Raw genomic sequence first — 12,500 nt, 5'->3', positions numbered from 1 at the left:
TGTTTGAGAAAGTCATTTACGACCAAACTTGGAATGCATTTCATAACGTTTTGTCTTCTAACTTATCTGGATTTATGAAAACTCACTCTTGCTGCACTGCATTGCTAAAAATAACGGAAGATTGGAGGAGCAGTATTGATAACAAGGAAGCTGTAGCGGCGGTCGCTGTGGACTTGAGCAAAGCGTTTGACGGCATAGACCATAGCCTTCTGCTCGCGAAGTTGAAGGTCTATGGCTTTTCTACACGTGCCTTGGAACTGATGTCCACCTACCTGCTAGGTCGTCAACAATGTGTCAGATTAGATGGCTTATGCTCTGACTTCAAAACAGTTAAATCTGGCGTTCCTCAAGGTTCACTATTGGGTCCGTTGTTGTTCAACATATTCATCAATGATTTGAATTTTTGTGTTCCTAATGTCTCATTGCGGCTGTACGCTGACGACACGACTGCCTACCTGTCAGATGTATCTCCCACCATTCTAGAATTTTCCTTCAACAAGGATCTCCAGGCTCTTTCGTCGTGGTTTGAGTCCAACTATTTAAAAGTGAACTGTGCTAAGACTCAAGCATTATCTGTCGGACCCTGTGCCTATCATTATTCTTTATTTCTTAATAATGCTCAAATAGAATTTCTCCGATCTATTAAGATTCTTGGAGTAACTTTAGACAAGGACTTATCCTATAAAGAACACATATCAGATCAACTAAAGAAAGCCTATGCCAAGGCTTCTGCTCTGAGAAGAATAAGGCGTTTTCTTCCTCATGATGCAATGATAAAACTTTATAAAGCATTTATATTACCTCATCTCGAATACTGTGGTCCTTTGTTTGTAGGCATAGGTACGGGTCAACGCAAACGTCTCGAAGATGGCAACTGTTATATTTTGAGAACATTAATCGGGCACAACAAGTCAATGTCATACGACGAACTGCTCACTGCGGCTAGCATGACATCTTTATATTGTAGGCGCTTACATCGTGCGTTATTACTTCTTTTTAAATGTCTAAATGGTACGGGTCCTACATATATTGCTAGCCTTTTTAAATACAGGCATACACCGTATAGGCTAAGAGGCGAGGGCTTGAATTTGGAATTACCTAAATTTAATTGTAAATTTAAGAAGAATTCTGTCACTTATTCATTAAGTAAGTTATGGAACAGTTTGCCTTCTCATGTGCGTCTTTCAAGTGATTCTAGTGACTTCAGAAGTAAATTGCAGGATTGCAGTTTTTTAGAACGTGTCTTATAGTGTACAATCGTAGCTTTTAACTGCTTTTAGAACGAGTTTTAGAGTTTTCCAAGTCACGTTTTTAGTATGTGGCTTTTTATTGTTTTTAGAATTCAATTGTATTTTGAACGAGTTTTATAGCTCTTTGACGTAACGTGTTAAAATAAATGATTGATTGATTGATTGATTGAAATCCGAAAAAATGCAAATCCGAAAGACAAGACGACTAGTGATCAAGCAAAATAGTATTACTCTCTTGCATCCCCTCACCAGTCTACGTGTTTCCTCATGGACAGAGTTGCAAACATGACGTCCTCTCCCTTCTCTCAAGTCCGCTGGTCAGAATGGCATGACCATTGCGAAGAGAAGGAGTGAACTGAAGGTCCGAGCTGTTGTGAGCGAAAGCTATCTAACAGAAGGTAAGAAAGTTTGTTACTGCATTTTAAGTGAGAGATCGGTCTCTTCGAAGGTGTTGTATCGTTAAATCTTTGTTTGCCTGCTTCTTCCTTCTCGGAAATGATCGTGGCCGTGTCTAGATATCTGGCAGCCGGACATATTGATCGGGCGCAACTCTTTTAGAACGCGTTGTGTTCGTTCGGGCGCAACTCCTTCTAGTAATAATTGAGTTTTACTGTGGTCTTGCGTTGTTTGCGTTATTAGGGGTTGTGTTTTGTGGGACGCAAACCGTGACAATCGTATAATCGGAAGAATGAAAATAGGCGGTCAGTATAAAATATAGACCGCGGGCTGCGGACTGCGGACTGCGGACTGCGGACTGCGGACTGCGGCCTGCGGACTGCGGACTGCGGACTGTGGACCGGGTATAAAATGAGGACCAGGTATAAAACTCGGACTGCGGGCCGGCTACAAAACGCGGACTGGCCGCGGACTAGATATGAAACAAGTTTTAAAAAACGGAGCATAGAACAAAACTAGGTTTGTTCTGGCCCAGATCCAGATTTTAAAGAAAGGCCTTGAGTACTCTTATTCCGTGTCAAAATATTGTCACGTACACAGAAATGCTCAGTTACAACATCGGCAAGGCTAGAGAAAATAAGAGTAGAGATTTTATCTCAAAATTTAAAAATTAAACGAGACTTACCTTAAGTTGAAGTTTGATTGTAATTCTATGAGTTATTGGACAAGGAAACTAAAAACTCATGTGAGATATGCGCACGCAGATCAAGTGTTCAGTCTTCAGTAAAAAAAGTGTTTAGGGTAGGGAAACAAAATCCCTATCTTACATCAAGAAAATAGTTTGGGATGGGTGACTCCTTAGTTTTCTTGTCCAATAACGCATAGAATTACAATCAAACTTCAACTTAAGGTAAGTCTTAATTTTTAAATTCTAGTTTGTCATTGGACTGCATCACTAAGGAGTCATGTGAGAGTTTCAAAGTGTTGGGATCACAAGCTTGAGGGCTTGGGTCAAAACAAACCAACAAAGAGGCAAACCCAACAAACAATATAATATAAAATTTGACAGTGTACAATAATAGCACAATATTTGCCCAATGATTTTTCTGTATACATGAATCTAACAAAACCTGACCAAAATTGTCGTCAGTTTGTAAGAGCTTGTTATAAAACCTATTGAACGTTGAGGCGTTAGCCCAGCCAGCCGCTTGCAAAATGGTTGCGATATCCGCATTAAGGCATTTTGCTGCCGACGATGAGGCTGCTCTTGTGCTGTGTCCAGTAAACTTCTCAATACCACACTGCTTTAATGCGTGTACCTCTTTAAGTCACCTAGATAGTATATCTGTGGCGACTGCCTTATGTGGCTTTCGGTAACTAATTAGCAACTGAGTGTTACATGTACCTCCATGTTAGTTTTTTTGTTCAGATTTCAAGGTATTCTTTTAGTACTTTGATAGGGCAGAGTTTTTCATTAGGAATGAATGATTCAATCACTAATGGACTTTGGTGGTTTCCAGGTCTAAATGTTTTTAGCAATTTTGTGAAGCAAAAAATGCACTCTTTGTGCCCAAGTTTAAGGTAATCAATAGATAATGCTTTCAATGTTTGACATCTTCGGGCTAAGATCAGAGCCAAAAGCATAGTAAGTTTCATAGTTAAGTTCTTAAGGGTGAGTCCTTAAACAAGAGGTAGAGTTTTGTAAAAAATCAAGGACGGTACGAACATCCAAAAATTTCTTGGTATTTCGGTAGGCTTGGTCTAGTTTCAAAGACTCCCTTCATAAATCTAGGCACACTAGGATGGTACCCAAAAGATATGTTGTTTGACAGAGTAATTATAGCAGATAATGCACTCCGTGCTGTGTTAAGTCCACTATAACCTATACCTTCATCATATACTTCTCCTATAAAGTTTACACCTTCTGCGACAGTTGGCGAAATTGGATTAACTTGCCTTTTACTACAGTTTAAAAAAATCATTAATAATTCATGAGCCTAACAGTCTATCAAAACACCGATAAAACGTCACGTGTATGAGCTTTATATCCTGATAAAACACTCCTCGTTAGTATTCTTTATGTAAAGAATACTAATAAGGCATAGATTGTTTTTATTGTATGCTAATATTCACCTCTCACAATTTGAACCATTGTTTTGAGTCCAGAGGGACACGCTCTTTGTGGAATGTTTTTTAAGCCGTTCAAAAAACTCGCAGTACGTGTTTTATCGGGTCTAAAAACACTCGGCTAAGCCTCCTGTTTTTAAACCCCGATAAATCACTGCTGCTCGTTTTTTAAACATTACATAGCTTCCATTTTTACAAGGTGCCTTCGGGTCCCTGATCTCCAAGATGCTTCCATGTTATTGGTACCTGTTGAAGAAAAGCCTCTGTTTTGCAGTTGTTTCCGGATAAGTGGCACATCAGTAGGGATGGTTTCTGGTGAAGTTGGTGTTTTTCGTTTAAGTGACTGGGCAGATATAATAGAGACCTTTAGATGCACGTTTACGGCTAACCGTAAACTGAGGTTTAAGATTTGCGGTTTGGCGTTAGAAGTTGTGATAGTTCGTGCATTTAGATTCAAGTAAACAAGTGCAAAGCTGCGGAGGCCGCCATATTGAATTTCCTCGATGCTCAGCGTTGATGTTTCAGTCAACGAAATAAATAAAACCAGAGCTCTTTTGATTGTTTAATTCACATGAAATGAAAGATAAAAAGTTGCTTTTTATATCTGCCCCGTTCATACGTGGGATAATGTAACTTCCATGCCATACAGAGCTGAGGTAAATTACTTACGTGAAAACCTACCTTCCGCCGTTGAAAACGTCAAAACTTACCCTCGAACGTGACGGCAAGCGCTAGTCATGTGACTTCCAGCAGTTTGAGGTTAGCCGCAAACGTGGATCTAAAAGTCTCTAATGTCCTCTCGGTCGCCGGCAAAACCACTGGTGCCTGGACGAGCATCTTCATTGCCACTGGCCACCACCACCACTTGGGTATAACCAAAATCCCGTCTGATTGTTCCTTGCGAATCTTCTGTAGGACTAAGCTTATTATGTTAAATGGAGGAAAAGCATAAAACTTGTAGTTACTCCATGTCAAGTGAAAAGCGTTGACAGCAAAAGCTTCCGGGTCTGGATGATATGAAATATATGGCTTGACTTGATAATTAATGTGAGAGGCAAACAGATCAAGATTCGGGGTAAAACAAAGTTGTGCACACGATTGCTGAAATAATGTTTTGTTAAGGCACCATTCTGTGTTACGCCTAGATTTTCGAGATTCAGAGTCTGCCTCAATGTTCTCTTTCCCCGGAATTCAGGCAACAGTGAGCTATATATTGTTTGCAATACTCCAATCCCAAATAGTTTTAACTAAGAAATTCAACTTAGTTGAATGACTGGTGCCCATTTTATTAGCTATAACCTGAACTGTTGTGTTATCAACCAGGACTCTGACGTGTCTTCCTGATACTACCTGTCTATAAGCTTGTAAGCCAATAATTTAAGATATGTAGTTGATACGGGTTTCGTTCTTTGTAGCTGTCCAGAGCCCCCCTGTAGAGAGGTCATTTACTGCGCACCCTCATCCTTGTGTAGATGCATCAGTACGAGTGGTGATTTGTGTAGATGCATCAGTACGAATGTGGGTCAGGTCTGTCTATTTTATTGACTGCAGTATCTATACAACCGATCTACTACTGAAGCTCCTCTCTAGCAAATGGTGTCAAGCTCATAAAGTCATCAAAATTCTCAGCTTTTTGTGTAAGGGCTTAAGATTTTTCATGTTCTATAATGCGAAAATGCAGAGGGTCATACATTACCCCAGGAAAACTAGATATGATGAGGCCCACAACTTGTGCCACCTCACGAATCCACACTCTTTTACATGACAGAATTTGAGTTACAACTGTCTTCACACTTGTTTGCCTTGTCTAAAGTAGGTGATACTGTCACATGGATTGAGTTCAAAACAAACCCCAGAAATACTAGAATTTGTGTGGGTATGAAAACTGATTTTTTAGGGTGAAGAACAAAACCGAGATTGCCCAGCAATGTTGTGCAAATAACATTAGAGGCACATTCCGTAAATCCACAGATGCCATATAACAATTTGGTTACATTAAGCTAAGAGCAGTCCAAATTGAATACATCTTAAAATTCCTACACACCACATTTTTATTTAAACTTTTCAGATTCAGGATTAATCTATGTGACCCATCATCTTTGGGCCGGAGAAATATGGGGGAGATAAAATCACTGTGCGCCGAAACAAACTCAACAATAACTTCTTTGGCCAATAAATGTTGAATTTCTTTTGAATTTCTATTTTTCTCTGTTGAAACATGTCTGATGCGGCGGAGAAGTGAACTCAATTTTCTCCCCAGCAACTGTGCGCAAGACTTCTGCGTCAGAATTTATTTTTGCGCCATTCGCACAGTCTACGTGACAACTGGCCAGCTTTGAACGAAGCCGCATCTTCAATATAAAATAATGTATCACCTTCGACATATTCTCGGCTAAATTGCTTACCTGTAAAGTTTTAAAAATCAATTCATCTGCTGCATTTACTGCCATTGATTTCCCTGATTTTCACTCTTTTGTGAGTTTGTTTTCAACTTGGGGAATGATTTTGGCGGGTACTGCTTCCAGTAGCGGCCTTTAAACAAAAATTTTCTCCTCGTCGTTGTCTGTTATCCGAGACAGCATTGTTGTTATTCGAGAAGCGGCCTGCTTTCCCTTGGTTATGTCGTGCAGGGAAAGTGGTTTTACTTATCTTGTTCGAGGCCCGAATGTCGTTTAATCTCGATTGCAGATTATCGCCAAACAATAGCGACGTTACCGGGACGTGCGAGGCACATAAACTGCTCTAGTCTTTCTGCAAAGTGAGTATGGCGTCATGACGCACAACGATAGCTCACACGACGCGTGGCCTAGCGGTGATAACGCATCTGTATTTAGTTTTTCTAGCTTATCAAGCTCCGGCAGTTTTTTTTGCCTCAATTGCACTAGCGTTTCTGTGGACAGAGCCAAAATAGCCTCGAAGTTTGCCATTGACTTTTGTATTGACGAGGCGCGAATGTCCTGTTGTCTGGTTTTGTTGTCTAGTTTGTCCCAAATCTCCGTGTTAACACGAGGAACAATCAGCCTGTCGCAGTTTCCTGGTCGACTTTATTTTCCATCTTTCTTTCGTTTTTGGTTCGCTAAGTTTAGCAGACCAACGTTTGATGATAATGTCAGCAAGTTGCTGATTAATATTCGGACCAATCTCCTCGTCTTGATCGAAGTCTTGACAGAGGTCGGTCAGCAATTTCTAAGTATAGGGTAAACTTCATGTAATTGAATTGAAAGAGGAAACGCATATTTAATGAGTTGCTTGGATGACTCGGATGATCATCTGAGATGGCTTGCACCCACTGATCTAAATTTAGATTATATGGGTATTACCCCTTTAGATTGTGTAACACGGGTGTTTGATGATAATGTCAGCAAGTTGCTGATTAATATTCGGACCAATGTCCTCGTCTTGATCGAAATCTTGACAGAGGTCGGTCAGCAAAGCGTCATCCTCGTGTCGAGCATCTGATACGCTTGTTTCAGCCCTCTGTGGCCGTGTCGACCTGGGGTTCTGTCGTTTCATGGAGCGTTTCGCCGTCACTGAGATCGCTTTCAGCATCCTTTCCATGTTCCGTTCAGCTTTTGCGTCGTTTCTTTACCGGTTCCTCTGCTTCAGACGGGTCATCCCGCCTTATTCGCTTAAACGATTTCTCCATGGACAACATGAATGCGGACATGCTCGTTAGAATTTGGCTTAAATTCTTTAATACTTTTGGCATCTCTTCCTCGTTGTCTCGATCGCCATGGTCATCCAACAAAGCCGTTTCATTTGCGTCAGAAGGCAGGATTTCATCCAAATCCAAGTTCCTCACCATGCTTTAAAATTTCGACCGACACTCAAATATTACGCGGGCACCTGAACCCTCGATCTGCTTGCGCATATCTCACATGACTCCTTAGTGACGTAGTCCTATGACGAAATAGAATTGTATTTTACTTCACGAATTTAAAAAGGAAAAGGAAAGGAAAGGGAAGGAACTTTATTTAAGTGTCTAGTCGTTGTAGCCCGGGAGCACTAATCTCTCAAGATTTCGGTCAGCAAAGCGTCATCCTCGTGTCGAGCATCTGAGACGCTTGTTTCAGCCCTCTGTGGCCGTGTCAACCTGGGGTTCTGTCGTTTTAAGGAGCGTTTCGCCGTCACTGAGATCGCTTTCAGCATCCTTTCCATGTTCCGTTCAGCTTTTGCGTCGTTTCTTTACCGGTTCCTCTGCTTCACACGGGTCATCCCGCCTTATTCGCTTAAACGATTTCTCCATGGACAACATGGATGCGGACATGCTCGTTAGAATTTGGCATTTAACACTTTTGGCATCTCTTCCTCGTTGTCTCGGTCGCCATGGTCATCCAACAAAGCCGTTTCATTTGCGTCAGAAGGCAGGATTTCATCCAAATCCAAGTTTCTCACCATGCTTGTAAAATTTCGACCGACACTCAAAAAGTACGTGGGCAAGAAAGTTATTTGCTGTATTTCGAGTGTGAGATCAGTCTGCTGGAAGGTGTTGTATTGTCAAATCTGGTATCAGAAGGTTTCGCCCACGAGACGATTCGCAATAATTTCCGCACAGGTCCGTACTTCATTATGCATACAGGACAAATTAATTATGCATTCACACTATTGTTTTTCTGCAAATAATATTATGCTCATGCGCAAATGAAACCACGCTCTTGTGAGAAAATGGCAGATCGGTTCCCCGATCAGTCAGAGAATGCTTTGACACATTTACTTGATCAAAAAAACGGCGAGAATACTAAGAAAGGAACAAAAGTTGCACTCAACGTTTTTCGAGAGTATCTCAAGGAAAAAAAGGTAGACGACGCAAAGGACAAGTTGGCGAATGCATATGTACTGAGGATATTTTATGCTGAAGCTAGATTAAAATAATGGGGAGCTTTACACCAAAGCTTCACATGCCGGGATATGCTTTGAAAACTGTGCCATTCTTCAGCTTTGGGTTTAACAAATGCTGAGAAGGAAACCAATTGATTTCTGCCATTACTCAACTCCTGTCCCATATAAAAAGGGAGGGATGCTCGTCGGAAATTTTAAATTAAATCTTAAAGGAGACCAAGCTGGTCGTGGCCCAGGCTTTTTTTGGTACCCCTAAAAGAGACAATATTAAAACACAGATATATATAAAATACTGTGATTTTTAATGATGGCAAAGACATTATTATCTATTACTTTCACCGTCGCGAAGAAATATAAAAATGTACACATACCCTTTTATATTTCTTCGGAAGGAGAACATCACGGCTATAACCCTAAAGGAGACCATCACGGCTATATATGATTGCGTTTTGCCCAGAACACTCTAAGTGAGACCAAAATCCGAAATTTACGCCCGTAAGCTAGACGGCGAGCATCCCTCCCCTTTTTATATGGGAGAACGTAAAATGTTTTCTCCCTTAATGCTCTAGATACAGCTGGAAACGGGCATCACCAAACTGTCAATCGCCAATGTCAATAAGACGACCCATTGAATTTCCAATTCAATACGATTATCTGCACAAAACTGAAATATCTATCAACAACCAACACTTCTCCCTAAATTCCCTTTCACAGGCAAATGAACCTTGAGCTCAGACAATTCCTGGTACTCGCTTAGATCTAATGGAAGATTTGTTACCTGTACCATATATTAATTAGCAGAAACCATCTTACTTGATTCCTGCTCCTGGCCGAGCATCAAGGGTATTAAAAGAGGCACTTTTGTTCGATGGAAGGCCTTGGAACCAACCAATTTTACATGTTTTAGCCCCGTGACCAATCCAACTGCAGCGGAAGAACCTGTTGGCGGTATTTCCAGCAAGTTCTGAACGGACAAAGAAAAGGACAAATACAAGAAAAAAGCTGTACAATCAAGAGGGTGGGGTGGGGGAACTAGCTGAGAACGTCAGTGTTGAATTTCGAGAGTGAGAGAACAACCAAAACTTGCCAGCTGCTTAAATAGCCTGGTAACTGAATGGGAATATTCCGGAGGACTACTAAAACACCTAGAAAATACTTGATAACAAACCACAAAAACCCTTCAAATTAGAAGAATTCAAACGCAGACCAATAGAAAATAAATTAATTTTACACTAGCTACGAGTTTCAGTTCAAAGGAAATTGGTGTTTTCAATCACCATGGTGTGAATGTTTCAGTTTTCATACTCGTCCTCGAGGAAACTTCCAAAGCAATTTCTCTCAATTCTTGTACTGTAAAAATCCCCATGCCGTTAAGAGTATCCCGAGTAAACACTGACTTCAGCGTCTTGTTATCAATGTAAAGGAAGTAAATATATTAAGCAAGTACACTGTTTATATTACTGGTTTCAAAGATGACACCCTGTTGTCGGCCAGGAGAACGTTTTAAAAGACTTGGTTAAAATGTACGTTGCCGAATAAACTAATTAAGTATGACGGTCGTTTTGGACACGAGACAAATACGTCATTGTCGTGGCTAGTAATAAGTTTTTGTCTTTATTGCGACAAAAATCGAATGTATTGGTGGCTTCGCGCATTTTCAGGGAGGCATGTTGTAAATTTCAGCCACGTCGTGAAATCGAGCATACAGCGATTGATTTTATTGAGACTAATAAGCACACTGTTATTTTTCCTTTAGGTTTATTGTTCACGCAAAACTGATATTTTCTGTTTTGGAAATTAACCATTTTAAAAGGGCTGTGTACACTTAACATAACAAGGTCGTTGTAATGAAATTTACACACAGTGCCAGCAATTGGATGATTACAAGACTGAACAAAAAAATTTGCTTACTACAACACTTTGAATTGCTGTTTGACATAGTTATCGGAAATATATCACTTTATTATATCTCTCAGATAGTACGCGCGCTGTAATTGGCTAAATTAGCGGGCCGTATTCTACAGTACGGCCCGCTGGACAGCCCGCTAAGTTTAAAATTTCGACAAAACATCATCTAGTGAGTTTTTCATGTCATTTCTGTTGCATAAACTTGTACTGAAAACTGTTTGAATCTTGCAAGCAACTATTTCAAACTTAACAGCCAAGAAGATTCAGTTTTTGGGATTTTGGCACGGCATTCGTTGTGGCAGTTGAACCTTCCGCTTCACTTTGACTAGTTTCCTTGCCCGCGCGCTGGTTAACCTAAGAGATATAATAAATATCTTACTAACCTCGTTTTCTCGGTCCGTACTGTAAGTTACGGATCCTCGTTTTTTCCCTCTGTTCGTAACTCTGTTCGTAAGAGGTATTAGATGCAAACCTTTTGTATTTGTTATCTTGTTACTTAAAGTTAATATCTTCTGTTAACTCTAATTATTTAAGACGTTTTATTTTCTTCTGCTAAATCTGATTATCTTTAAGAAGTTTTCTTTTCTTCGCGTCGCTAACTCCGTAATTTCTTAGAACACTTAACACAATTGTATGTACCGTGTTGATTGTCTTTTTATTAACTTCCTATTAATGAATGCGATGATGACGATATGACCATGGTTGTGGGCCATCGCTGGGCAGCTACATATAATTTCCATTTGGGACAAAGACATCTGCCTAGGGAGAAACGGACGGTAAGGTACAAATCAGCAACTGAGCGGGAAACTGAACGAAACGATAGCACGATGCATACCATATGACACGTGATCGCTGTGTACATGTGTACAATATATATTAGGTCATTAACTTCTATTAACAAATTAATACACTAAATCGTTTTTTTTTTTTAAGTTAAAAGATGATTAATGACTTGACTTTGACTGAAGTGTCTGTTGGACGTTGTTGATAGAAATAACTTCTTTTTCTTTTGCATTTTAGTCTTAAGTAAAATCACAAGCTGTTAATGATGTCAAGATCACTTAAGGAAAGAAACTGCCGTTGTGTCAACAAGGGTACTTGGTGTATACAGAAAAGAAGCTGTCTCAGCGAGGAACAAAGTCTTTCGAGAGATGAACAAGTCCATAATGGAGAGAAGCATAATGAATGCAAAGAATGTGGCAAGTGTTTCAACGATGCAGGGAAATTAAAGAAACATGAAAGAACTCATACTGGAGAGAAACCTTATGAATGCAAACAATGTGGTAAGTGTTTTACCGAAGCAGGAAATTTAAGGACACATGAAAGAGTAAATACTGGAGAGAAGCTTTATGAGTGCAAACAATGTGGCAAGTGTTTTAGCAAAGCAGGACATTTAAAGACACATGAAAAAGTCCATACTGAAGAGAAGCCTTATGAATGGAAACAATGTGGCAAGTGTTTTAGCCAAGCAGGAAATTTGAGGAGACACGAAAGAGTCCATACTGGAGAGAAGCCTTACAAATGCAAACAATGTGGCAAATGTTTTAGCAAAGCAGGAAGCTTAAAGATACATGAAAGAGTCCATACTGGAGAGAAACCATATAAATGCAAACAATGTGGCAAGTGCTTTAGCGTTGCAAGTAATTTAAGGACACATGAAAGAGTCCATACTGGAGAGAAACCTTATAAATGCAAACAATGTGGTAAATCTTTTAGCGAAGCAGGAAAATTAAAGATACATGAAAGAGTACATACTGGAGAGAAACCTTATGAATGCAAACAATGTGGCAAGTGTTTTAGCCAAGCAGGAAATGTAAAGATACATGAAAGAGTCCATATTGGAGAGAAGCCTTATGAATGCAAGCAATGTGGCAAGTGTTTTAGCAAAGCAGAAAGCTTAAAGATACATGAAAGAGTCCATACTGGAGAGAAGCCTTATGAATGCAAACAATGTGGCAAGTGTTTTAGCCAAGCAGGAGA

At 40.0% G+C, this 12,500-nt stretch overlaps 1 protein-coding gene across 1 annotated transcript in view; it reads left to right on the top strand.

The window, feature by feature from the left end:
- The window catches only part of LOC138006740 (zinc finger protein 721-like), a 76,508-nt gene that overhangs the window by 62,924 nt on the left and 1,084 nt on the right, over positions 1 to 12,500 (top strand). Inside the window, exon 8 of the mRNA XM_068853247.1 lies at positions 12,015 to 12,500. This exon is cut by the window's right edge and continues 1,084 nt beyond it. Within this exon, the coding sequence (XP_068709348.1) occupies positions 12,015 to 12,500 (486 nt within the window). The remainder of the gene's footprint in view (positions 1 to 12,014) is intronic.

Source organism: Montipora foliosa, chromosome 6 (assembly GCF_036669935.1).
Source record: "Montipora foliosa isolate CH-2021 chromosome 6, ASM3666993v2, whole genome shotgun sequence".
NCBI classification, from domain to species: Eukaryota; Metazoa; Cnidaria; class Anthozoa; order Scleractinia; family Acroporidae; genus Montipora; species Montipora foliosa.
The sequence above is the reverse complement of the archived record's forward strand: the minus strand, read 5'-3'. Positions and strand labels throughout refer to the sequence as shown.